Source organism: Penicillium riverlandense, assembly GCF_028828495.1.
Source record: "Penicillium riverlandense strain IBT 135883 chromosome Unknown utg000001l_segment0_segment0, whole genome shotgun sequence".
In the NCBI taxonomy this organism is placed as follows: domain Eukaryota; kingdom Fungi; phylum Ascomycota; class Eurotiomycetes; order Eurotiales; family Aspergillaceae; genus Penicillium; species Penicillium riverlandense.
This window is the reverse complement of record NW_026643194.1, coordinates 629,410-651,431: the sequence shown is the minus strand read 5'-3', so window position 1 is coordinate 651,431 and position 22,022 is coordinate 629,410. Positions and strand designations below refer to the sequence as shown.

Below are 22,022 nucleotides of genomic sequence, written 5' to 3'. Positions count from 1 at the left end.
AAAAAGGGTCTCTCCTCATAGTATCCCCGCCAAAAGCCTGATGTACCACCCTAGCAGCGTGTTCCGAATCACTCGGCCCATACACATGCGCGGAAAACCCTTTCTCAATATTCCCCTGAGTGACAGCAGGCCATGGCGCCCGGGCGTAACAAAACTTGAACACGTCTTCTGCAAAAGCGATTCCCACTTCCTGACTGCGCGAGGGTGAGGAACTCGCGAAAGTTCTGGAATAAATATGCCCGATCGAGGATATGGTTTGCGCGGCCTTTCATGGGTCCTTCCCAGGGATTGCCTTCGTTGAAGTAGTATACAAATGCGCTGAAGAACCATCCTCGGGCAAATGATAGAGTTGGGGCGAAGAGTGCAATGCCATTTATGTAGTTGAGGATTGAGGATGTGGCTGTCTCGTCAGGGGTATCTTCGGTGATGCCGTAGGCATTCAGAATGCGGTCTGCCTCGTTTGGATGCTCGGAGAGTACGGTGCGAATTACACTAATGAATCGATTTGCAGCGTTGCTCTTCATGTCAAGATCCAATTAGTCAAATAAGCCGAAGCCAAGGTTTCAGGGGGCTCTGACATCCATCTGAGCATCGCCAAACATCAAATGCGGACACCAAACCTTGCCCTGCGGAACATAAGAGCCTAGGGGTTCAACTTCGCTAAAGGTAAGCTCCGCTAAAACCAAGTTCTCATCAACGCGTGGGGCCGTCAGAAGTGAAGACGGAAGTTTGGAGACAATATCGTCAACAGGTCTCTCCAAAAGTGTTTTGACTCACTCTTCCGGCGTGACATCCATCAAGCCTAGTGCCTCAATAACACTGAGATAGTTGTGGCCATGTACTTCATCGGGCTGTGGTGGGACGAGAAAGAAAGTGCCACTCATAACTATCGCGCCTTTGAAAAGCTGTTCGGCACCGTCAAGGAGGTACGTCACCGGTGCTGTGATGTGTCAATAAACTATATCATTGTTCTCAATTGCCCTGAGGGAAATCATGATTTTATGATTCTACAGGCAGCTGTATTTCGGCATGCTAATCAACACAATAAGCAATCACTAGCATGACAGCCATCATGCACTATGACCGCCAGAATACAAGTCCCATACTCATCACCCCAGAAGGTGTCAATCCGATCTGTAGCCCGCATACCGTCTCATTGTCTTCTTGCTCTCGAGAAGAAGATCTTTGCTTGAAAAAGTTGTTTTCCACACGTCCGAGTTTTAAATCTCGATTCAGGTTGGTGATGAACTGGCAGTGGCGCATGTCAGTTTCAAGTCAAGGGGGTAACTGCTGCAGTGAAGCTACTTACTTGGACACCACATAACTTGGTCGGACTATGCAACATGTCGACCAGGAGGGCAAAGTGGAGCTTCAGGTCTGTGATTTTCTCGTTCTCTTGCATTTTGATGACGCTGGCTTTCATGTCAGGGGGCGTTTGACCCACAGTCTCCGTTGACCCATCCGCGAAGGTGAAAGTGAAACCCTTGAATCCTCGACCACTAGGGTCCGGTGCATCTGGTGTTCCAAACGCTTCGATGGAATTTACGCGCCTTTCGGACAAGTTGAGGAAGTATACAGGCGCGTCGAACACCGGAGGGTCCAGACCCAAATTGTCAAAATCCACGCACGATGGATCGCCGTCTCGTGCCGAGAGCGAGTACTGCTCGAGGGGCCAGTCTAGAGGCGGATGACGACCGACCCATCGAGTGTTAGTCTGAAGGTCCATGGCAGATCGCTGTACGCGGTTGACCGGTGTGAGCGTTTTGTTTGCGGTGATGATTCCAAATGTTGTAATTGTTTCAGCCTGTATCGAATGATTAGTATGACACCATAACGACCAAGAGCTTTTGGGTGGACTGACATTGAACTCTCCCGTGATCCCTATAACTTCCATGCCGGACTCGGCGCGCAAAATTTGTATCACGTCTGGGCCATTCCATGCGCCTATGGTATATGCGGGCTCCGAGGGGCGATTTTCCACCACTATTCCTAGGCCGAACATTGCAGATTTGTCTTGGTTCCGCTGGAGTGAGCCAAAAGACATCATCACTGCGATGATAGGCGTATTTGAATTAAAGGAAATCAGATCAACTATGTCGCTGCGATTTCCGAAGAGGCGCCCTGAACCTTCATGTGCTAGTTGGAATTCGACACCGACGATGTGACCATCACGTGCGAAGTGAGCAATGATCTCTCTGAGTTGACCCTTCTTGTCCAGGTCCGGAATAAGATACGCGTCCGAGGTAACATCTGGCCTGTGTTCAAATGGTCGTGAGACAGACGTGGCTTTGCGAGAGGTCAAGCTTCGCAGATCAGTCCAAATAGAACCAGCTTGCTGTCGGGCAGTCGCATGTCGGATCTCAATATCCTCCAAAATTCGCTCACAATTGAGCCACACGTGTCGCTTGTTCTTCAAGCCTGGCGAATCTTTGGTCAACGTGCTTTTGTCCCCTCCAATATTCTCGGTAAGCGCCCATGAACCAGATTTGGAAGCTTCCTTCAGTTGGTGTAAGAGCTGATTGAAAAAGATATGGCCGCCTTTTTGGCTAGTTGTCTGTGCGAGCACCATGTCTGCACACCAAGGCTCATCGAAGAACAAGCGAGATTTCCAGAAGCTTTGAGGCAGGTCTCCTCTAAGTTCTCTAAAAGCTGAGCTTGCCAAGAAGAGGTCCAACACTGAGGCAGTTGAAAGCATTTCCAAAAGCGGAGCCTCAATTCCGATGGAATAGATGAGAAGCAATCCTTTCGTAGTGGTTGGCTCGAGTTTGCGTTCATATCTGTTTCATCTAATGGGAATTTAAATGACAGCCCGGGCCATATAGCCCTCGAGGCTTCGTCGATCACGAAGTTGAAACTGAAGGGCCTTTTTGGATCCATGACTGTCCACTTTACTTTTGATCAGATTACAGGCTACAGGAAGTTCGATCGAGAGATAGTCACATACCTCAGAGCCATCCACTGGATTCCAATTTTCAAAATCTTCGTAGCGAGACTCTATGCCAAAAGACTTGCCATGTCCCCAGTCAAAGAACTCATCGTCACGTTCTTCCTTGTGAAGCTTGAAGAACAGCAAAAGATCACGCAGATCAAACCGCCTTGTAGAGGAAACCGTGTCATGATGGACTGTCTTCAGCATGCCTAGGCAGGTGTCATGGATGAGAAATCCCTTTGATTTACCTAGGGCGAAGAGAGAGACCTGGTCATCTCGTGGATAGAAGAAGGAGCATCCTTGGGTATCGACACCGTTGCCCTACGTGTTAGCCAAATGTCAGCCTCGAAAAATGCAACATGAGAATAGGCAGAGGAACGTACAAGAGGAGTCAATATATCCAGATCTTCCGAGTCATCTGGACTGAACAGGTGAGCGCCAGGAATGTGCGGCGCTATCATGCGCAGATCTTCGAGCCACTAAAGAACGAAATCATGGCTTAATTAATCAACATTGCCTTGCAGACGACCTTGCAGACGGTGTGAAAAGTGGTTCAATTACATTGGTGTCCGACCGAGAGACCAATTTTGAGTCGTAGCCTTTCAAAGAATCACAGCGCTCAAAATGCATGTCGCGGCTCTGGTTCTCGACGTCAGGGCCGACTTACGCCCGTTATGAAGCGTCTCCCATTCGGCTCATACTCACTGGATGACCTTGCGCTGCGCAGTTGCAATAATCAGAAAAAAGATCGTGCTCTTCGTCGAAGTCTTCATCTTGCTCATTGATATCAGTGAATGTCGAATGCTTCAAGAGCCCCCGGGTCGTAGCAGGGCCGCCGCATATATTGCAGAAGAAAGGTTCCGGTTCCGTGAAACTCGTTACCGTGCCTTCGGCACGGGCGGCGATAGTGGAAAGCAAGTGCTCGAAGGAAGACATTGTGTAGTGAGGCTACTGCCGAAACAAGGTGATATAAGAGCCTGAGATTGCGTCTGCAAAAATCATTATTATTAAGTCTCTAGTACCCTTCGCTTGTTCGCACTAGTAATAAGATCTGCTTTTGTTTCCTCGTTTTGGTCTCTGAAACTCCCCGTCCCGCCTCACCACGTTTCCCGCTGTTGAACCCCCGTTCAAGATCTTAGTTGTAAAACGAGAACTTGTGAATTTTTTATTGCGGTAATTTTTGCCCATCACGATTTGGTGCCCCATAGGTCGTCATGTAACCCTCTCCTTGGTCTCTCCGACACGGAAGACCCGGCCTCGCCCCATTCACATTCCCATCCTGACCCCACCTCCTTCCTCACTCTATTTTACCCCGTCTCTACAATTTTGTCCGTCCAACTAGACTCCCCTCTACCCTTCTTTTCTGTCGCAATCCGCGGACAATATCTTGTTGCCTCCATCTCCAAACTCTTAGGATCGGGATTATTTTGCGTGATGCAGGCCGTGGCCCAAACGCTTGTTCAATTTCAAGAGGATCTGCGCTGAAATTTTCTTGTCGCATGTTTGCAGGGCCCTGAGTTGTTAAGATACTATAAAACAGTCTATAATTATGTGCAAACTTCTATCAAGCCGAAACACGCCATCATACTTGGAACTCCCCTGGTTTATTTGCCTTATTTATGTCTTTTGCAATGCTTACTTCCATCAGTGGTTCACGACATCTAGATGTTTGTCAAGCGCAGCGAGGATATGTAGCCAGGTTTGCGGGCTATTCTATAGTTCTTCAGCTCTGTGTATTCGGTTGATGGCACCGTATAACAATCGAATCTTCTACCATAAGAGTCTTATCCCATATCGTACCGGCCGCAGGGCACAGTTTTGGCTTGGCCCGGGGACATCTACACTAGCAGATCCGACTTTATAAGTACGTCTGCGACTCTAGAAGCGCTTAGCTACGGAGAATTTGGGCTCATAACTGTCAAAATCTAGACAGTATGACGTCCCAAAATGGAAGTGTAATTCACGAATAAATAAATCTCTGATCTAAAATGAATCTAGGGATGCCTAACTATAGAAAGGTGTAATAAATAGACCAATACAAAATAGGAAATAGTCGGCGAGAGTCCTATTCTTGTCGACTAGAAATACAACAAAGCCATGGAAATAATGGAACAAATTACAGTGGCCTGCCAATGCGATGGATGAGGCCAGCCAAGAGTCCCACTATCGTAGCCGATGTTCATGGAATTGTTTCCAAATCCTACCGTTCTGAGCCAAGTAGGTATTGTGCTGGTGTTGATCAGGGTATCCGAGTGGTAAGGATCGATGACCCCGAAGAAGGAAATCTTGATCTTTCCCTGTACCTCGTCCGGGCCTAATGGTCTATTTTCGCCACCTTCAGTATAGGAAATCCGATACGGAAAAGCAGCGGCATATCCATTCACAGTGAAATTTGCTGTTTGGCTGTCAAATTGTAAGTCAACTGCTGGATATGTCCAGTTCCAACCAGCATTGTTAGAGTAGTCGCGATCAACGAGCGACATGTAATTTTGGCTACTTTCAATAGAAGTATTGCAGGATTTTAAATTCATATCGAAAGTATCCAGCATTGCGTCTGCGTCCTTAATAGCGCCCGTCAGGTTATATGGAGCCTCCTTGGCGCTAGACGATAAGGTCAAGTTGAAGATATCATTGACGGAACGATCGGAGGGCGAGTCGCTTTCAGTCGTGGTATTTTTCGCATATATTACCCAGCTATAAGGAATTAGACAGAGAGCTTTATGTGAGTCATAGTCGAGTATGGCTTACGGGGCAGACTCGAGATACCATCGAAGGGATGGTGAGGTCCATAGAAACGTCGTGGTGGAGCTTGAGAGCGATGAAAGATTTGTGCTCGAGTTCCAGAGGGTTAAAAGCGCATTCACTGGGTTTGAGCCCACATTGTAAGGACCTCTTTCGGTAATAGCGAGGATAGATTGAAACTCCGCAGTGAACGTTTGACCTTGGAGATTTTGGCATACTGATGTGTTGGTTGTCGATCCGATCTCGGGTGTGAACTCTATCTTCGTTGTGGCATTGTAATATCTGTACCAGGGATTTAGTAACGGCGAAGCAGGGAATGAACTTTGACATACGATCCAACCCAAAGGTAGATATCACTCAGCCCTGTCACATTGCTTGGTCGGAACGGAAGAGATGCATTGTACTTCGGATCTGCTTTCGCAGAGACCATTAAGGGGTGAATAAGGCAACAAGCAAGGACCTGCAGGACTCGTCTCATCGTGCTGTCGAAGAAGAAGAAAAGTGGGTTTGACGCGAATTTCTTGTACAACTTAGAACTGAATGCGCAACAAAAGAAATAGCCAGAATAAAACTTGCTGGTGAAAGAGCCAGTGCAGACCCAAACTACTTACGAGGCCGGGGCGAACGGTAAAGGCCGAACTAGCCGGGACCGGGTCACACTAGGCGCCGGACAGGTCCAGTGAGACTAGGGCCGGATGGTGGCTAGCGACAATGTGACGCTGGACAGTTAGGATAGGGAGCATGCGACCCTGGCGGGTGGCCAAGCTAGTTAGTTTCTTTGGGTGGATAATGTAACTGGAGCTAATCTTTAGTTAGGACTTCAATTGAATCCAATGTGAATCACTTTTTAGATCATTCGCCTACCCCGACCCAAAATTCTGGTCGGATGCTACCCCGCAGCTGACTGGAATTGAAAGCCGACTTGTCCCTCTGGCCATCGTCTGCAGTATCAGGGGTAGTGCCAGACATGAACCTCATGATCAGGGCTGAGCACGGCTCGTTCCGAGCTAGCACATGGCTAAGCCCTGCTTAACCCAGCTCGCCCTAGACTCCAGCCTACAGCCTACCGCAGAAGAGGCGAACGGCAATGGTGTTTGCTTAACCCCCAAAATTGGGCACCACAAGATTGAACGCCTCACAGTGCACGAAGCAAGCTGGAGAATACTGAGGCTTAGTTTGACTTCGCCGAGTTTCTCGGCTAGCCCCTAATTTAGTATTCCGTATGAGAGGGTCCGATGCGTCATATTTTCAGGGAAAAGGGTCATCGGGGTCAGATCCCTATTCGTTTTTCACTAACTTATTCTGTGCAAATCCACTCAACGCTAGGCCCACCTCGGTAATGGACTTCGCTAAAGTATTCCGATACAAACGTAATATCCCAGCCTTTTAAACTTTCCCTTGTATAGATATACACCAAAACGGGAAGGGTCCTGGATTTGGCTGCAGAGGTGGGCCAATTCTGGCATCAAAAGCGGCCATTTTCGGCATCAATTTCACAGGTCCTCAGATCCTAGCGGTAGATTAGGACACTGTACTTGGCATTATCTCTTTATCTTACTAGTTTTGCCTTTGAACGGGAGGGAATATATAGTTTCCACTCAATCTATATTGGCTATTTACCCAAGTGTTCTGGGTATAGCTACTTGCTTGAAACAAAATGGATAAACATGTACAGCATATCTTCATTTCCTAGTTGACAAAGGTGGGAAATTGAGAGAATGAAATCCTCATAAAAAATGGGGAAGGCGAGAGTATAAAACTATTTACGTTCAAGTATATGCAAAGGCGTCGACAGAGCCCACTTTGTTAAGGATGGACCACACGGGCCAAGAGGGAACAGAACAAGAAGCCAAAATGACTCGGAAGGAGAAGGAAGATTAAGTCGTCGGCATGGGGAGCGACGTAGCAGGCAAAGGCAAAGAAGCCTTCTCATCATTCTGAAACATACAATCCTCCAATTTCTGAGTCAACCGAGCACAGAATGGATCAACGTAGGCAGTCCATAACGAAGCGAGGGCATATACGAGCGCGATCCAGATAGGGATGGAGATCGCCACAACCCAAGGCGGACGCAGCTGGATCCAGTCGCGGTCATCGTCCGTACCAGCCTCAGGTCCCTCCCAGGGCTGGCCCGTGATACCGTACAGCATCCAGACGAGCACAACGCGGAGCATGGTGCCGTGGATTAGATACACAGCGAAGCTTTGCTTGCCTAGCCAGAGTAGCAAGCGGCTGGCTAAGAACTCCTTTGTTGATGGGGACAGGTAGATGGCCAGGATGATCATGTCAACGCCCACCGCTGTGTATCGCTTGCCAATATTGACGTCTGGCGGGAAGGCGTAGTGTGCGACCTTGAGCATGATATTCGACCACTGCGCCCATTCTGGGTGCTCGCCTGGGTATGAGGCGATGAGGAGTCCTGCGAGGGTGAGGGGGATGCTGAGCGCTTTGCGGGCCCAGCGGTGGTTCTCGATCCAGTCTTTTAGGGTGGCGGAGTAGCTGAGGTCGCTGAGGAGCATGCCGTAGACGGCTTGCATTTGGAACGTTTCTGCGGTGATTCGTGTTAGAGGCTATCCATCTTGTTTGGCAGACTCTGCAGGAAAATACTCACCGACGTCCTTTGCGCCGTCCTGATGGAAGTAAAGAATCATGCCCACATAGATCAGCATTCGGAACCGGAACTTCACGAACATGGTCGCAGTGAGCAGGATATAGATGAGCATCGACGCAAGTAGCAGCGGCAGAAGTGCCCACTGGTGATCATCATAGGCCATAAAACCGGTCGTCCAGACAGACAAGAAGTTCTTCGGCAAGCGAATCAGTTCATCCAAGAAGGTTGGCGCTAGGTCAGGGGATGCATAGCGACACCACCAGCAGTCGGACCGATTAGCAACAACAAACCCGCCAAACTGAGCAACCGTCCAGGATATAAGTAGTGCAATAGTCGCCGGAAGAATCAGGCGTGGCGGTCTGCGGAAGGCGCTTTTGGCTATCGTCGTGAACGCTGCCTGTTTGTCTCCAGCTCGTGAGAGTTTGATCGGTTTCAGCGCGCAGACGTATCCAGTCAGAAAAGCAAAGATGGTGACTCCAATCCGGCCTTGCCAGGGGATGCGCAGGACAACCCACTGCAGGACCCGTGGCGAGGCATTTTCATTGTCGCGTGGTGAGAACAGGTCGTAGTCCCATGCTCGGGCGAGATGGGTCATGACAACCAGGAAGGAGGCGATGCCTCGGAGTCCCTATATTTCATAGTGGTATGGTTAGCACGTCATTCAGAGACAAGGTTAGGAGAAGCATACATCAATCCACTTGACGCTCTTTCGTGGATCTCCTTTCGCGGAAGAATCACCTCCGCTCCAAGGTAGGGCTGTCGGAACCGCATCGGCCAGACGAGTATATAGATAGGATGGTTGAAGGAATGACATTGTTTCAATAAAAAAGGCCACGGACTCATGAACAGAACATCCAGGGGACAGAGTAGACAGTCAAACGAGTGGCAGATCCCACGAGAGCCAAGACGAGAAGGAGATATCTATATCTCTCTTGCTTCTACCCAAGGATGAGATAGACAGACAGTAAAGAGTGGACAGGATAGACAAGAATTGCAACCAAACTGTGGCAAACCTGAGCAGCCAACCGCTATTATTATCAGAGACCAACACACGAGAACATGACCGCCAAGAAAGAAGGGGCTCGGGTATACCGTGAACCCACACTCGGGCAGGCAAGTGCAGCGCATGACCCTATACCCAGAACGAATGGCGCCATTCAAATCTAATCATGTCGCAGGAATCCATAAGGCCAAGAGGCTATTAGCCATAGTAGTGACTGGCCCTGAGCTGACGACATTTAATGTGTCTATTGCAGATACGCCCGAAATCCTCAGAATTGAGACAAGCCCCCGCCAAGAAGGGTCTTGGACCTTGGCGGATTTCCTGGGCGTGTAGGTTCTCGCGGTACCCTACGTGCGATGGATCCTGGGTGGCTGAGTGAGCCGTACCGATCCGATGGTCGATTCATTTCAGTCTCTCCATCCCGCTCCCATGCCCTCTGCACGACGGACAAGAGAATAACGTGACCGGGAGAAAGCGATCTATCCAGTGGGATACGGTAATTTCATACCCTGGTCGATAGCTGGGCTATCACAGCCGGTGGCAGCCGTGAAAGAAATTGGACTCGCTGACCGGAATAGCGTCATCCATGCAGCGTTCGACGTGCTCGTCCGAGGTCGAGCACGCCAGCTACGCTGCTCGTGATCAGTTTCAATAAAGGCCACCAAACGAGCTGAGTCCCCAGAATAGCTGCAACGCCCGTCGGGCAAGCGGCTGATGATGAAGGTCAACTGTCGTTCATTTGATCAGGGGCCAAAGAAGTGCCAAGACATCGTGCAGCCCTAACTTGAGCTTCTTTTTCCAGCACGTGAAAAATAATGAACTTTGTGCATTTACAATAACACAATAACAAAAAAATGAAAATTCCCGGCGTTATCAGACAAGGTAGAACAGACGATACAAATCTCTGCTGGCTCGTGTTCTCTTTCTCAGCCGAGCCGCCAAGGACCCCGACATGTGCTAGATGCTGCGGCATGCAACTCCTATATAACAAGGCTTATTCCTCGCCGATAGGCAGGACAGATGGCAGACACGAATAGAAAAAAAATAGACAGATCCAGCTGCCAGTAATTCATTTAAAATGGTGTAAAAAAGATGCCAAACCCGATCGAATACGCCTATGCAATAGGAGATACAAAAGACTAAGCGAACATCGTTCACCGGAACAGACGTCGCCCACCAACACTCCCCGAGTTCCATGTGAATGCACCCCGGACCCCAAGATTCTCCAAACTCAGACCTGAAAACCCGACGCCGCCGTCCTCTCCATCACGCTTGGTACGGCGGAGCGCCTCGCGAAGATGAGAAGGTAGAAGCTGCCCGCGGTGGGGGTTGGGAGGGGGCCGGAACTCGCGCTTCGGGCGCACAGGAGCGGGACTCGCACTTGAGTCGGCCGCGCCAGCGTTCTTGGGCGCGGGAGAGGAAGATGGAGGAGAGGCGGAATCGTGAGCCGGAGCGGCAGATGGTGTTGTCCGGTCTTGACCGGGAGACTCTTTCTTGACCCCATTGTTAACAGGCGCTGATCCCGATCCGGGAGCAGGAGTGGTTGCTGCTACTTTGGAACTCGTAGCGGCGGCCTCTTCGGCCTCGAATGCAGCACGCGAAGCCTGATCATATGCAACGGCCCATTCGGCCTGGACCGTGCGGGCCTTCTCGATGATTTCGCCCGCGAAGACTTTGGTAAACCCGTTCACGGTAGTAACCACACTAGCCGGCACGGACTGCGACAGCGCATGATTGACAATGCGACGAAGCGATTCTTTCCGCAGCTTCGCCCGCTTGAACAGATCGTACCGCTCAGATTGCATCGGATTGAACGCATCAACCAAAACCCTGCAAGGCAGTCAGATCAAGGCCACCCATTTATCATATCCAAAGCAAGAAAACTTACGCCAGGTTCTTCTTCTCTGCCTCTGTATCAGTAGTTCCTTCCTCCCTCCCCAACAGCTCCCCCTCATCATCATCCTCATCCTCATCACCGTCATCAGGACCTCCCGCACCACCGCTAGGGCCAGCTCTAACCGAGCCCTCAACATCAACAGAGCCCATGCGCGAGGCATCTTCGCGCTCGCGCTCTTTCTCCGCTTTGCTCTTTCGGCCGCGCTTCTTGCCGCGTGCCGCGCCGGCAAATACCCCGTCCGCGCTCATGTCGCCGATACTCCCCGTGAAACTGCCTGTCACACTGCCGGCATCGCTGGTTGCGGTGAGTCCGCGCTCGGCGTCGGCGGAGGTTGGGAAGGAGGTTTGGCGGAGGGGGTGCATGCGAGACTTCTTGGCGAAGGGCTGGGAAGCCGAGGATATGGACTGTCGTTTGAGAGGGTTTGTTGGGGTCTGGTAAGGTGGTGGTGATGACATTTTGAGAGGTTGTGCTGTGTCGAGTATGTGCTAATAATGTGGTGAGGATATCGTGGGCGCTTGGGAGGTGCGCTGTTGCGCCAGGCTGGAGAGCCGAGCAGCTGGATCGCAATTAGAATGTCAGTGATAAGCCCTTCAGATGACGCTGATAGTCGAGTCGTACGAAGAAGTTGGAAAGAAATCAATGTGTCTGAAGAAGCAAGTCAGTCTGGTTGCTGGAGCTTGCGAACCGGCGATAACGATCGGGATATGGTTGTTCCGTTTATCGTCGCCTCAGGCATCAACGGGTTCTACTGTGTTAAAATTGGCTTTCCTGCCCATCATCTGTGAATCATTCACAGAAACATTATATTGACAAACAGGGCTTTTCCACTAATGCAGAAACTACAATGCCTACAAGGGAGGATAATTCGACGCACAGATCAGACCCGAAGAAGACGAGTTGACCACAAATAGACAGTGGATTAAACAAAAGAGTGACAAGGGTAAGAATCACTAAATCACAAGAATAAAAACCGAAAATCACATCGCTGATGTCATCATTCAGCAGAAGCATGAACAAGAAGACCGAATCAAAAAAGGAACGAGTCGCTCAGAGCGGAAAGATGCGATACGATGCGATGGGTGTACGATAGCGAGAAGACACACGAACAAATATTAGAACTGTGCAAAAACCTGAAAAAGGGAACAGGTGAAGAGATGCTCGAACGGTTGGAAAGGTCCGAAAACGAGGAGAGAATGAATGGGCACGCTGCTCAAGAGGGAAAACCGAATTTCCCTAGCAGAGACCCTTCTCCCCGATCCGCGGAGCTCCCCCTTTCCAGTCGTTGCGTTCGTAGTAGCGGAACACAAGATCATAGCCGTTCAGATCGTGGACGATGCGGTCGACACGACGGTAGCCCTCGACATGCTCCATCTTGGCGGAGCGACGAAGAGCCTGGCGGTTCACATAGGCCGTGTCATGGAAGCCGTTGCCTTCGTCAGCAGCCTCGTCGATAGCAGGCTTGGTCTCAAACAGCGTCACGCTGAAACGGCCAGGCTTGAAGATGTTGACAACCTGCTGGATGATACCGGCGGTGGTCTGGCCGGTCTGCGAGTGCTGGACGTTAGTCTCGAAGGAGGCGTACGAGCACTGCGGCTCCGGCGTGACGTGCACGGTGAAGTAGTGGGTCGGAGCCTTGCCGTCCGGTGCGGGCACCACGCCGTTGGCGGAGAAGCCGCACGGAGTGAACAGGTAGGCGTCGATACGCGCATCCGGGAACTGAGTCTTTGGGTAGACGTCAGACAGACCGCAGGACTCGGAGACGACGGTACCCAGAGCGTGACCCTCAGTGGTCAGCTCAGTGGGCAGGAAACGATCGCCGTCAAGGTCCGGATCATCCAGATCGGAGGAAGTGTTGCTGAAGACGTCCACGTGCTCGGCACCTTCATCCTTGTCGAAGTTGCGGTAGTTCTTCTCGGCCACGGCAGTGGCATTGTCCAGATAGAATTGCTTCGCGTTGTCCTCATCAAGATCGGTCATCAGGACCTCCAGAGTCTCATCATACTCCTCACAGTCCACGGCGTGGACTTTCTCACCAGGGAAGCTGAGGATTTTGGTTTCGGTCAGAGCCTCCTCGACCTCCTGAGGGCTGGCGGGGGGCGTGAGCAGAGTGTGAGGCTCAGTCAGGTACAGGTACCAGTGCTCTCCGTTCATCTTGCCAATCATGTAAGCGCTTCCATTGAGGAACAGCTTGTCCATGTTTCGGACCTCATCACGCCAGCTGCGGTGAGGGCCACGCTGACGGTCAGGGAACAGATAGTTCTTTCGGCTGTAAAAGACCCGGTAAGGTGCCGCAGCCACAGAGATCCCACGGGAAGGCGGAGCCGTCGCGCGCGGGAACCCTGCAAACAGGGTGGCAATCTCCAAGATGCGAGGCAGTCCCGACAGCAGGGTCGTGGTGCCGCAAGTCTTGAGAATCAGCTTGTGCGGCCAGACGAACATGCTAGATTCCGACAGGAGGTAGGCGTCCACATCCTCAGATGAGACAACCGAGAGCACCTGGCAGTTGACCAAATCCAGCATGTCCTTCCAGATCTCACCGGGCACTTTCTTCAGGCCCTCCGGACCAGCGTCACCCAGGTCAGTGGCAGAGGGGGCGAACCACACCTCCAGCAGCTTCTCAGGACCTACAGACAATTAGAACGAAGTTTGTTAGGACCTATTGAAATTTGACATACCTTCAAAGGCCCCGCTCGAGTCTAGGTCCTGAGTGGCTTCATGATTGATGGTCAAAGAAGTGCCAGCAAATGAGGACGGAGAAGTGGTATAGTTCTTGGGAATACCGATGTAAACCATATCCGTGGATGCAGCCGTGGCTGATATAGCAGTAAAGATGAAAGAAGAGAAATGTGTGACGTCGGACCGCCCTGGAGATTGGTTGACGGAAGGAGAGAATTGAGGCTGTAGAAGCACTGTCTACTTACCCAGACGAACAAGGGGGCGGTGTCCGTCTGAGAAGAGAAGGCCCTGGGGCAAAAAAGTGAGCCTGGCGGACAGGCCAGGCAGGTGGTGCGTGTAGACAAGCCTGAAGGGCTGCTAAGGAGGGATGAAGGCGAACGAGAGGAGAAAGACGCTCCGCAAAGGAATTGTGACTATCAGTCGAGTACCCTCGTGCTGGAAGATACCGATACCGGTCAAAGTATCAGTACTAGCAGACGAGAGTATCTGCTTTCTTGAAAAAGGGTGAGTTGAAAATCGTTGAGAAACGAGGTTGAGTTGTGACGACCAGAGGGAGTCACGTTATCGAGGCCTGAAGGGAAGCCGAGATATTAGCAGACGTTGTCTTTTCGGGTGACACCATCACTGCGTGTGAGAAGTCTCTTCTAATGCTGCTCCTAGAGAACATTGAAACATTGACCAACCAGCTCGACCCGGAGCTGTAGGCCAGAAGAGACATTTTTTTTTTGCTCGGTCTGGGCAGGCAGCAGAGAAAAGGCACTTACTTCGCGGGCTTGGACAGGAATCGTAGAAGATCCTTTGGGCTCATGGAAGGCAGAAAAAGAAATTCGGCTTAGAGCAGCACGATGTAGCAAGGAGCCACAATCGTGAACATCGGCGGGATGTTAGGGTAGGAGGAGACTGTCGGTCAGACTCTCACAAACTAGCAAGCCAATGAGTGCCCGAGGAAAAAAGAAGTCGAATAGAATTCGACCGGTCAGGTAGACGCAAACAGAGAAGACGAGTCTCTCTGTTCTTTATACGGTGGTGGGAAAGTTGGTCAAAATAAGACCGTTGCAAGAGAAGAATGTTTGCAAGGTGGTTGGGTTGGTAATTCGGAAAAATATCTGTGGGCCCGCTGATGTCGTGGGGCGTAGCGGATGGAGAGCAGACTCTGTTAGACGGAGGGGCGTCAGTCCGGGTCTCCGGGATTGTGTTTGGAGGGGAAAGAAGAAGTTGGTGTCCCAACAGCTGAGAAAGGGTTACACACCGAATTGCCAAGTCAATAATAGATGCAGCTGTGTGCAGATCGTCTGGGACGATATTGACTGAGATCGAGAGGAAAAAACGGGCAGGAAATGCCTCATGCGACCAGGCCGGAGAAAGGGCGGTGGATCGTGGCAGAAAAATTAGCTTCCCGCAATTGTGACCGTGTCCCTGGAGGTGACGTAGTTGGACAGTCGATTGTAGCTAGACTATGCTTCTACTATACAGCACAATTGAACACTGGTTGCACCGTCAATGGCCATGATTATCATTGGTATAGTCTCGAAGCAAGCTGGCAATATTCTGCACCCAATGCCCCTTCGCAAAAAATCAAACACAAAGATCAAGTAAGCAGGTCCCCACATAACGCCCGAGTTGTACAACGCCATGCCGCATGGACCCCCAACCACCCGAAAAAAAGGCCGCTTTCGACTAGATCCAAAGAAGAAAGTTTAGGCTTCGAGAATTACATACGCCAGCTGCACCTCTCCTGCCTCTGCGATCTTGTCCGCGATCAGATCGCCCACCTTATCCACCAGGCGCGACCGGAGCTCCTCCGTGACAGCGGCGGGGTGGCCATTAGTCAACGACGGGCGGCCATCATTGAGCGATGCCAACACGGCCAGAAGGGCAACGAGCACCCGCTCGGCGGCCGGCCGCCGAGCGCTATCTTCGAGGCCATCGGCGAGTAATTTGGAATAGTCGCTCAGATTGGGAAGGATGAGCACGCGCACCACCTCCGCACCCCCAACAGCGTGCAGCCCGATGATAGCTCCGTAGTGGGCGCCGAACGGCTTGGAAGGATCGAGCCAGTTCTTCAGACACGAGCGTACCAGTCGCGGTTTTAGCATATGAGAGGAATGAGAGTATTTTTTTGCAATGAGGCCGAGTAGCGAGGCGGCCAAATCGCGCAGGGCGAATTGCTCGGCCACGTCATTCGCTCCGCCGAGTTGGCGGCCGATCAGACAGGTCAAGATGGAGGGGACAAGGGATGCGATCTGGGAGCGGTCAGCTTCACGGGGGTTCCTGCAGGAGCTTAAGAAGCCCGACTTACATAGGGGTCCACATAGAGGGACTTGTTCTGGACCAGGGCCTCGGCCATATGCATGACCTGAGTCAACACGAAGATATTCTTGAGGCTGTGGGTGACCTTTTCGGCGATAAACTGCACAAAGTACGGCACCAGCTGGTGCAGACCCGGATCCTCGCGCAGGCTGGAATATCCAGACGTCCGATAATCCTCGCTGGTCTCGTCTAGGAAGGCACTGCAGACTTTCTCGAAATACAGCTGCAGTTCTTTGGAGAGCACATGTTTCACCAACGGCTTGACAGCGACGTCGCCCGTGCCACTCATGGCAGCTAGCGTGGAGTTCGCATTGGGGCCCTTTGACACTAGCTCGAGGTTGCGCGAATCCGCGGCGGTCGGATTCTGGGGAATGGACGGCTGCACGCCTTCAACGGCGAGCCAATGGGCTGTGAGAGATATCATTAGCGACTCTTCTTCCCGTTCTTCCGGTGAGACTCACCAGTAAAAGAAACCTCGCGAGGCACCCGGGGCAAGGGCGCATTTATCAACTTCTCAAAATCCACCTCCTCATCCTCGACATAGAAAAGCGGTTGCCCAGGTCCCAGCGACGCCTCCCCAAACCGCAGCGGGCGAATAGATTCGTAGCCGTACAGCGGCTCCACGTCGAGCACCCGTAGCGCAAGGGAGATATCTTGCGTTGTAAGTACGGTGCGCTTGCCGTGGCGCATGGACTTGAGAGCCTCCTCCAGCACTTGCGCTACCCGGTACTCGACATCGCGCGCCAGGTTCTCGGTCACATCGTGGTTGAGGTTGGCGATGCCGACGGACTCGGCCACGTCGCGGATATTGTCTGGGTTCCAGACGGACATCGTGGAGGCCGTTATATGCAGTGCGAAGTAACGAAGAGCAAAGTGAATGGCTCGGGGATGCAATAAGGCGGGCGAGGCGAGATGAAGATGATACGCGGAGGCGAGTCGACTTCTGGCGGATGGATGATTCAGACACAGAGTCGCATGCTGGGAAATCGCTCGGTAGGAATTCAAACAGAGTCCAGAATAAAAGAGCCCCGTGATAGCGTAGCGACAGGGAGGGAGCGACCAGAACAATAGCAAGGACGTGAAGGTGAATGTGAATTGGACCAAGTCAAAGCGCGGCCGAATTGCGCAGGCGGCTGCGTGGTCTCCCGTAGAAGTAGCCCTAACCGCAAAGCTGTTGGCCCAGCTACATCCTACACTCTGAGAGCGTGCTTCACCACCGGATCACAGAGCTCAACTATTGTTGACTAAAAACTAATGATGATCTTATTTTTTTTACTCTGAAGAAGATCAATTTTTGAACTGGATTCGTATCAACCTCCCGTTTTCGAACTAGGATATCAAACCCCTTCTTTGACCGCTTTTTCCTTAAAAGGCATGGCATTGAGGATTTGCATTTGAGTTTGAAGAACTCGCATCAGACCAATATGCATCATTGAATCTGCGTTTTCCTCTCCCCTGGGCAAATCCAAGCGATTCAAAATCTTCCTAATTGAGCATCTGCACCAACCGCACTGATGACAGTGTCGAAGCCAGAAAGTTTATTCGCGAGATCTTGGATGCTATCGTTGAGAATACCTGCCACACAGATCTTCACATTCTGATCTCGCAGGATCTGCACTCTAGGCGATTCGGCCGATGAAGGACGGATGAGAGCGGAAGCATCCTGTCATTAGAGTAGCAACGACCCTAGTCATCGTCGCTGCCCATTTTGCATGATGGAACGGTGGTAGAGAACACAAAATATCCACTTTCCAACAGAACGTTTAGAATAGACGTTCTGTCTCACCTGCAGCACCCAGGATCATAACCTTTTGTTTTGTCATATTTGTGGCGGGGCGGGGAGGGGCGGCGTTGGGAAACACTATACAATCCGCCCCAGTCAGGTCTGGAGTAATGCCAAAATTTCTCCAACACCTGTCCAGCAATGTGCTCGATAGCTCCTTTTATATGGACGACCTTGATCTATGAAACTACATTTCAGCTTCATTATTTACTCGTTCGGACTCCAAGGTTCCGAGTGAATTTGTAACCAATCGTGTGGGATGCCGTTATGCTTTCCCCGGCCCGACGGCTCATCTTGTATCCGTCCCTGCCTTTGTTGATCCAAAGAAAAAAGGTTACCATGGGAGTTGAGTTGAGATTCAATAGTGGGCGACTCACACCGTGGCCCTGAAGCTGATCGTTGAGGTGGGGGCTTTCCCGTGCCCTTTAATCCCAAATCGGTGAAAGTAGTTTTCGCTGCATTCTATATCTCTCTCTAAACCCTATACATAAGGGATATGGTGGCAAGAGCTTATGTAGGTCGCTAGATCAAAGAGTTCAATTATGGACTACAGGCTAATAATAATAATTGGTCCTGATAGGATCAATCACAGAGCGAAAGAGGGTCATCCACCACTCGGGTATCTCAACTCAACGCATTGGCTCGCAAAGACAGACAGAGAGAAAGCGCACCTATTTGACCTCGGGGGCAGCCGGAGTGACCTCCTCGGTCACAGTGGACACATCATCCTTGGCCGGCTCCTCCTTGGCCGGCTCATCATCCTTGGCGAGCTCGGCATCCTTGGCATGCACTTCAGGGGTAGTTTTCGTTTCAGGTTCAGGTTCAGCAGGCTCAGCTACAGCCGTCTGTGCATGATCCCTAGCCACGATACCCGTATCGTCCTCCAACGCCAAAGACCTCGCCCCCTCCGACAGCTCGGGACCCTTCCCGCCATAGACCGTCGGGATCTGCGCCGCAATAGCAGCCGGGAACTCGCGCGCCAGATTGATGCCGTTCGAGATCGGGTGGAACTTGCGGGTGGTGTTGCGGCTCAGGATGAGCTTCATGGCGGAGAACATCCAGCCCATGATCGCGGGGACGTTGACGAAGAACTTCTCGCGCAGTAGCTCTGGGTATGCGGTCGAGAATACCTCGATTGTTTTCTTGGTGGCGGCCCGTACGGTGGGGTCCATTCGTAGGAACTTCACGTTCAGGTAGTCGTGGACTTGGTACATCTGGTACGGATCCTCGCCGTCGTAGTCGATCACGCTCGTGGCGTCTTTCATCTTCAGATCTTGCACCGCGAGCTCCATGAGCGCGACGCGCCATCTGATGAACCTGCACGAGATTAGTCTCTCGTCATACCTGACAACTAGGGGGAGACTCCATACTCATCCAGATTTTCAAAAGTTGCAGGCATGTCCTTGACAGCACCATAGATATTCCACGTAAACACCAGCGGCCGCCCGTTCTCCTCGTACTTCGTCACGAATCCGAGTCCCTCGAACTTGAGCTTGCTATACTTGCCCGTAGAGACCAACGCCAGTGGTTCCATCTCCTTGCGCCACGCGAGCGCCTTGCGGAGCTGCTCCTCCGCTGCCTGGAGGTTGCCGTCGTTGGCGCGCAGGAACTTGATCAGCACGTTGACGGTGGGCACGTCGTCGCGGCCCTTGAGGTGCACACCCCACATCTCATCGTGGCCGGTGCTGGCGAGGAGGGTGGGCAGCTTTTCGAAGAATGGCACCAGGTCTGGGTTCTTGACAAGGTATGCGGGCTGCTCATCAGGCTTGGCCGCTGCAGAAGTCGCAGCGTCGGCGCCGGTGGTATTGTTGGCCTCGTCGGTCTTGGGTGCGATGGTTTCCTCGCTTGCGTCCTGCTCGGTGGGCTGCTCGCTGCTGCCCTGCACCACATCCTGCGTTGCCGGCTGAGGCTCCGCGGGAACCGTCTCTTCAGGCTTTTGGTCTGCCATGGTTGGGTGAGAGAGGTGGGAAGGAGAAGTAAACCAAAGGGGTGGTGGTACCGGGGGCCGGGGGTGCACATAAATAGTTAGTCCACGGTTGCCTTGTCAATCAATCTCGTTTATCAATCAGCTCTAGGTCTTTCCCGCGCGGGCCCCACTTTGTTCCCGATGTTTGTATGCTCGATTCGCAATTGCTCTACAGGCTGAAGCTCGCCCTGTACGTCTCGACTCGGCAGTAGGCTCGAGGCCAATTGCTTATCTATGATGATGATGAATTGGATGTCTCAATCTGTATCTCTGCGGAACAGGAAACACAAAATGTGGACATGAAGAACAGAATGACGGACCAGGAAAAGACATGCGCTGGGGAATATACAAAGAAGGGAATAATTGGAAGAAGAGCGACATTAGAATTATCAAACCGAAGCAGCAAACCCAATGCCTATTGTCCACCGTTCCGGAAATGCGAGGGGATCTGAGGAACGGCGGGTGGGGGACCAGACTCGGTATCGTCCTCGTCTTCTTCCATTTCATCTTCCGGGTGACTAGGGCCACATTAGCAATGGGTAGAATGATCATCCACAGCCACATCGACTCACGCAAGAAGTTCCTTGATATTCTTCATCTCATAGTGCATCTTCCGCCGTTTCTCGAACTGACGGTGCTTCTCCCTCGCCTCCTCGCTGTTCAGGAGGTGATCCCCACTCAGCGCCTCTCCCCCATTGGTCTCTGCGCCGACAACGACATGCTTCTCTCCCTTGTGCGAGTCCGTGCTAAGACTGCGGTCCCGGTAGATGCGCGGACCCTCCGGGCCGCCGGACATCGACTCCTCCGCCTCACCAAGCTCCAGATCAGGAATATCGTCTTCAGAGACGCCCTTCTTGTGATTTCCGCCCTTGGTCGTCTTATCCAGCTCGTCAACCACAACGTCCTGTGCGTCGATCAAGCTCTCCCTCGCCTCCTCCAGCCGCAGCTCCTCCTCATCTTCGGCGGGGTCGTAGTGCGGGGCATAGGGAGTCTTCGGTTCGTCGATCTTCATCTTCGCCGTCCGCTCCTGCTCCGTTAGGTACAAGTTCGCTTCGTCCCACTTCAGGCGTGGCGAGTTCTCGTCGTATGCGCTGACGACCGACTGGCGGCGGGAAGAGCCCGGCCCTGTCGTGGACGAGGACCGACGCCGGCCTGCGTTCTGCAGGGTGTTTTGGAGCGTGAGATCCTTGGTGTCGGGGGGCTCTGCGATTGTTGGGACGGAGGGTGGGGTAGTGGCTGTTTCACCGGCGCCAGCAGCAGAACCTGCCTGGAAGGAGTGGCTGTTTTTCAAGATGCCTGTAGGTGAAGGGCAGTGTTAGCTTAACTCGAATCCTGTTTTTTTGGGCTTCGCGACGAAACCCCGCTCTTGGGAGCGAGTATGACAACACAGAAAAGGCGGTTCTCACCCCTTGGCCGCTGGTGCACAGCGTCGGAGCTGTGCGCCTTAGCGGGCATGTGCGGTGCCGTAGTCATCGTGAATAGCTGGTGGAAAATAGGCACGTGTGCCGCCCGATTTGCAAGTGGACGAGGGAAGAGCAAAGGGGGCGAAGGCCCTTTTTTGTATATTTGTCGTAGTCAGACGAGATTGTCGGGGGCTGTTCAGCTGGTGTATCCCTGTGGTTTCGACTAGCAAGTAAATCTTGGTTGAATACGACGTGTCTCAGCCACGAGGAAGGGAGAGTGTGAGAAGTGAGAAGGGAGAAAGCAAGAAGTCGCGAAGTCAGCAGATGAAGGCGGTCGTTCAAGTGGGGCATGGTCTATCAGCTGCCGAAGAAATGACGTCGGTCATTGGAATGCGGGTTAACTTAGTGACTGATTATGTATGATTACTATGGAATGAATCGTTACCACTTCGTTATTCTCCCACAATCACCGGTCTGATGTCCCACTAGGATGCTGCTCCCTCAAAGCATCTTTGACGACATCCTCCCAGGAACGCCACTATGGATGGGATCAACCCAGGCAAAAAACAAACATGTAGACAGGAAATATATCGCCCGCAACGGGTATATAAAGAGACAAATAATCCAATAAAAATAAGCACGACAGCAACAGAATAATCCAGATTCAGGTAGCTGTGTTAGAAATAGATCGGAAAAACGACG

At 51.8% G+C, this 22,022-nt stretch overlaps 9 protein-coding genes across 9 annotated transcripts; all 9 read right to left on the bottom strand.

Moving 5' to 3' along the window:
* Window positions 1-104: 104 nt before the first annotated feature.
* Window positions 105-524, bottom strand: N7474_000267 (uncharacterized protein; the record flags this gene model as incomplete). The annotated part of the gene is made up of 1 exon (XM_057191682.1): window positions 105-524. The coding sequence occupies one exon, from the start codon at window positions 522-524 to the stop codon at window positions 105-107; it is 420 nt and encodes a 139-aa protein (XP_057056635.1).
* A 746-nt stretch (window positions 525-1,270) lies between these two features.
* Window positions 1,271-2,569, bottom strand: N7474_000266 (uncharacterized protein; the record flags this gene model as incomplete). Its single annotated transcript, XM_057191681.1, has 1 exon — window positions 1,271-2,569. The coding sequence occupies one exon, from the start codon at window positions 2,567-2,569 to the stop codon at window positions 1,271-1,273; it is 1,299 nt and encodes a 432-aa protein (XP_057056634.1).
* Window positions 2,570-5,049: 2,480 nt separating this feature from the next.
* Window positions 5,050-6,149, bottom strand: N7474_000265 (uncharacterized protein; the record flags this gene model as incomplete). Its single annotated transcript, XM_057191680.1, has 3 exons — window positions 5,050-5,623; window positions 5,678-5,931; window positions 5,994-6,149. Coding segments are annotated over 3 exons (984 nt in total), but the record flags the coding sequence as incomplete, so codon positions are not given.
* Window positions 6,150-7,548: 1,399 nt separating this feature from the next.
* On the bottom strand, window positions 7,549-9,096 carry N7474_000264 (acyltransferase family protein; the record flags this gene model as incomplete). The annotated part of the gene is made up of 3 exons (XM_057191679.1): window positions 7,549-8,219; window positions 8,283-8,910; window positions 8,971-9,096. 3 exons carry the CDS (start codon window positions 9,094-9,096, stop codon window positions 7,549-7,551), a joined length of 1,425 nt encoding a protein of 474 aa, XP_057056632.1.
* Window positions 9,097-10,439: 1,343 nt separating this feature from the next.
* N7474_000263 (transcription initiation factor TFIID subunit 11 family protein) lies at window positions 10,440-11,637 on the bottom strand (the record flags this gene model as incomplete). Its single annotated transcript, XM_057191678.1, has 2 exons — window positions 10,440-11,115; window positions 11,174-11,637. 2 exons carry the CDS (start codon window positions 11,635-11,637, stop codon window positions 10,440-10,442), a joined length of 1,140 nt encoding a protein of 379 aa, XP_057056631.1.
* A 778-nt stretch (window positions 11,638-12,415) lies between these two features.
* N7474_000262 (adenosylmethionine decarboxylase SPE2) lies at window positions 12,416-13,975 on the bottom strand (the record flags this gene model as incomplete). The annotated part of the gene is made up of 2 exons (XM_057191677.1): window positions 12,416-13,806; window positions 13,858-13,975. 2 exons carry the CDS (start codon window positions 13,973-13,975, stop codon window positions 12,416-12,418), a joined length of 1,509 nt encoding a protein of 502 aa, XP_057056630.1.
* Window positions 13,976-15,555: 1,580 nt separating this feature from the next.
* Window positions 15,556-16,999, bottom strand: N7474_000261 (TATA-binding protein-associated factor TAF6; the record flags this gene model as incomplete). Its single annotated transcript, XM_057191676.1, has 3 exons — window positions 15,556-16,101; window positions 16,158-16,576; window positions 16,630-16,999. The coding sequence occupies 3 exons, from the start codon at window positions 16,997-16,999 to the stop codon at window positions 15,556-15,558; spliced, it is 1,335 nt and encodes a 444-aa protein (XP_057056629.1).
* A 1,623-nt stretch (window positions 17,000-18,622) lies between these two features.
* On the bottom strand, window positions 18,623-19,899 carry sfh5 (CRAL/TRIO domain protein; the record flags this gene model as incomplete). Its single annotated transcript, XM_057191675.1, has 2 exons — window positions 18,623-19,268; window positions 19,322-19,899. 2 exons carry the CDS (start codon window positions 19,897-19,899, stop codon window positions 18,623-18,625), a joined length of 1,224 nt encoding a protein of 407 aa, XP_057056628.1.
* A 433-nt stretch (window positions 19,900-20,332) lies between these two features.
* On the bottom strand, window positions 20,333-21,390 carry N7474_000259 (PP1-complex regulatory subunit GLC8; the record flags this gene model as incomplete). Its single annotated transcript, XM_057191674.1, has 3 exons — window positions 20,333-20,435; window positions 20,490-21,213; window positions 21,324-21,390. 3 exons carry the CDS (start codon window positions 21,388-21,390, stop codon window positions 20,333-20,335), a joined length of 894 nt encoding a protein of 297 aa, XP_057056627.1.
* Between the last annotated feature and the right edge of the window lie 632 nt (window positions 21,391-22,022).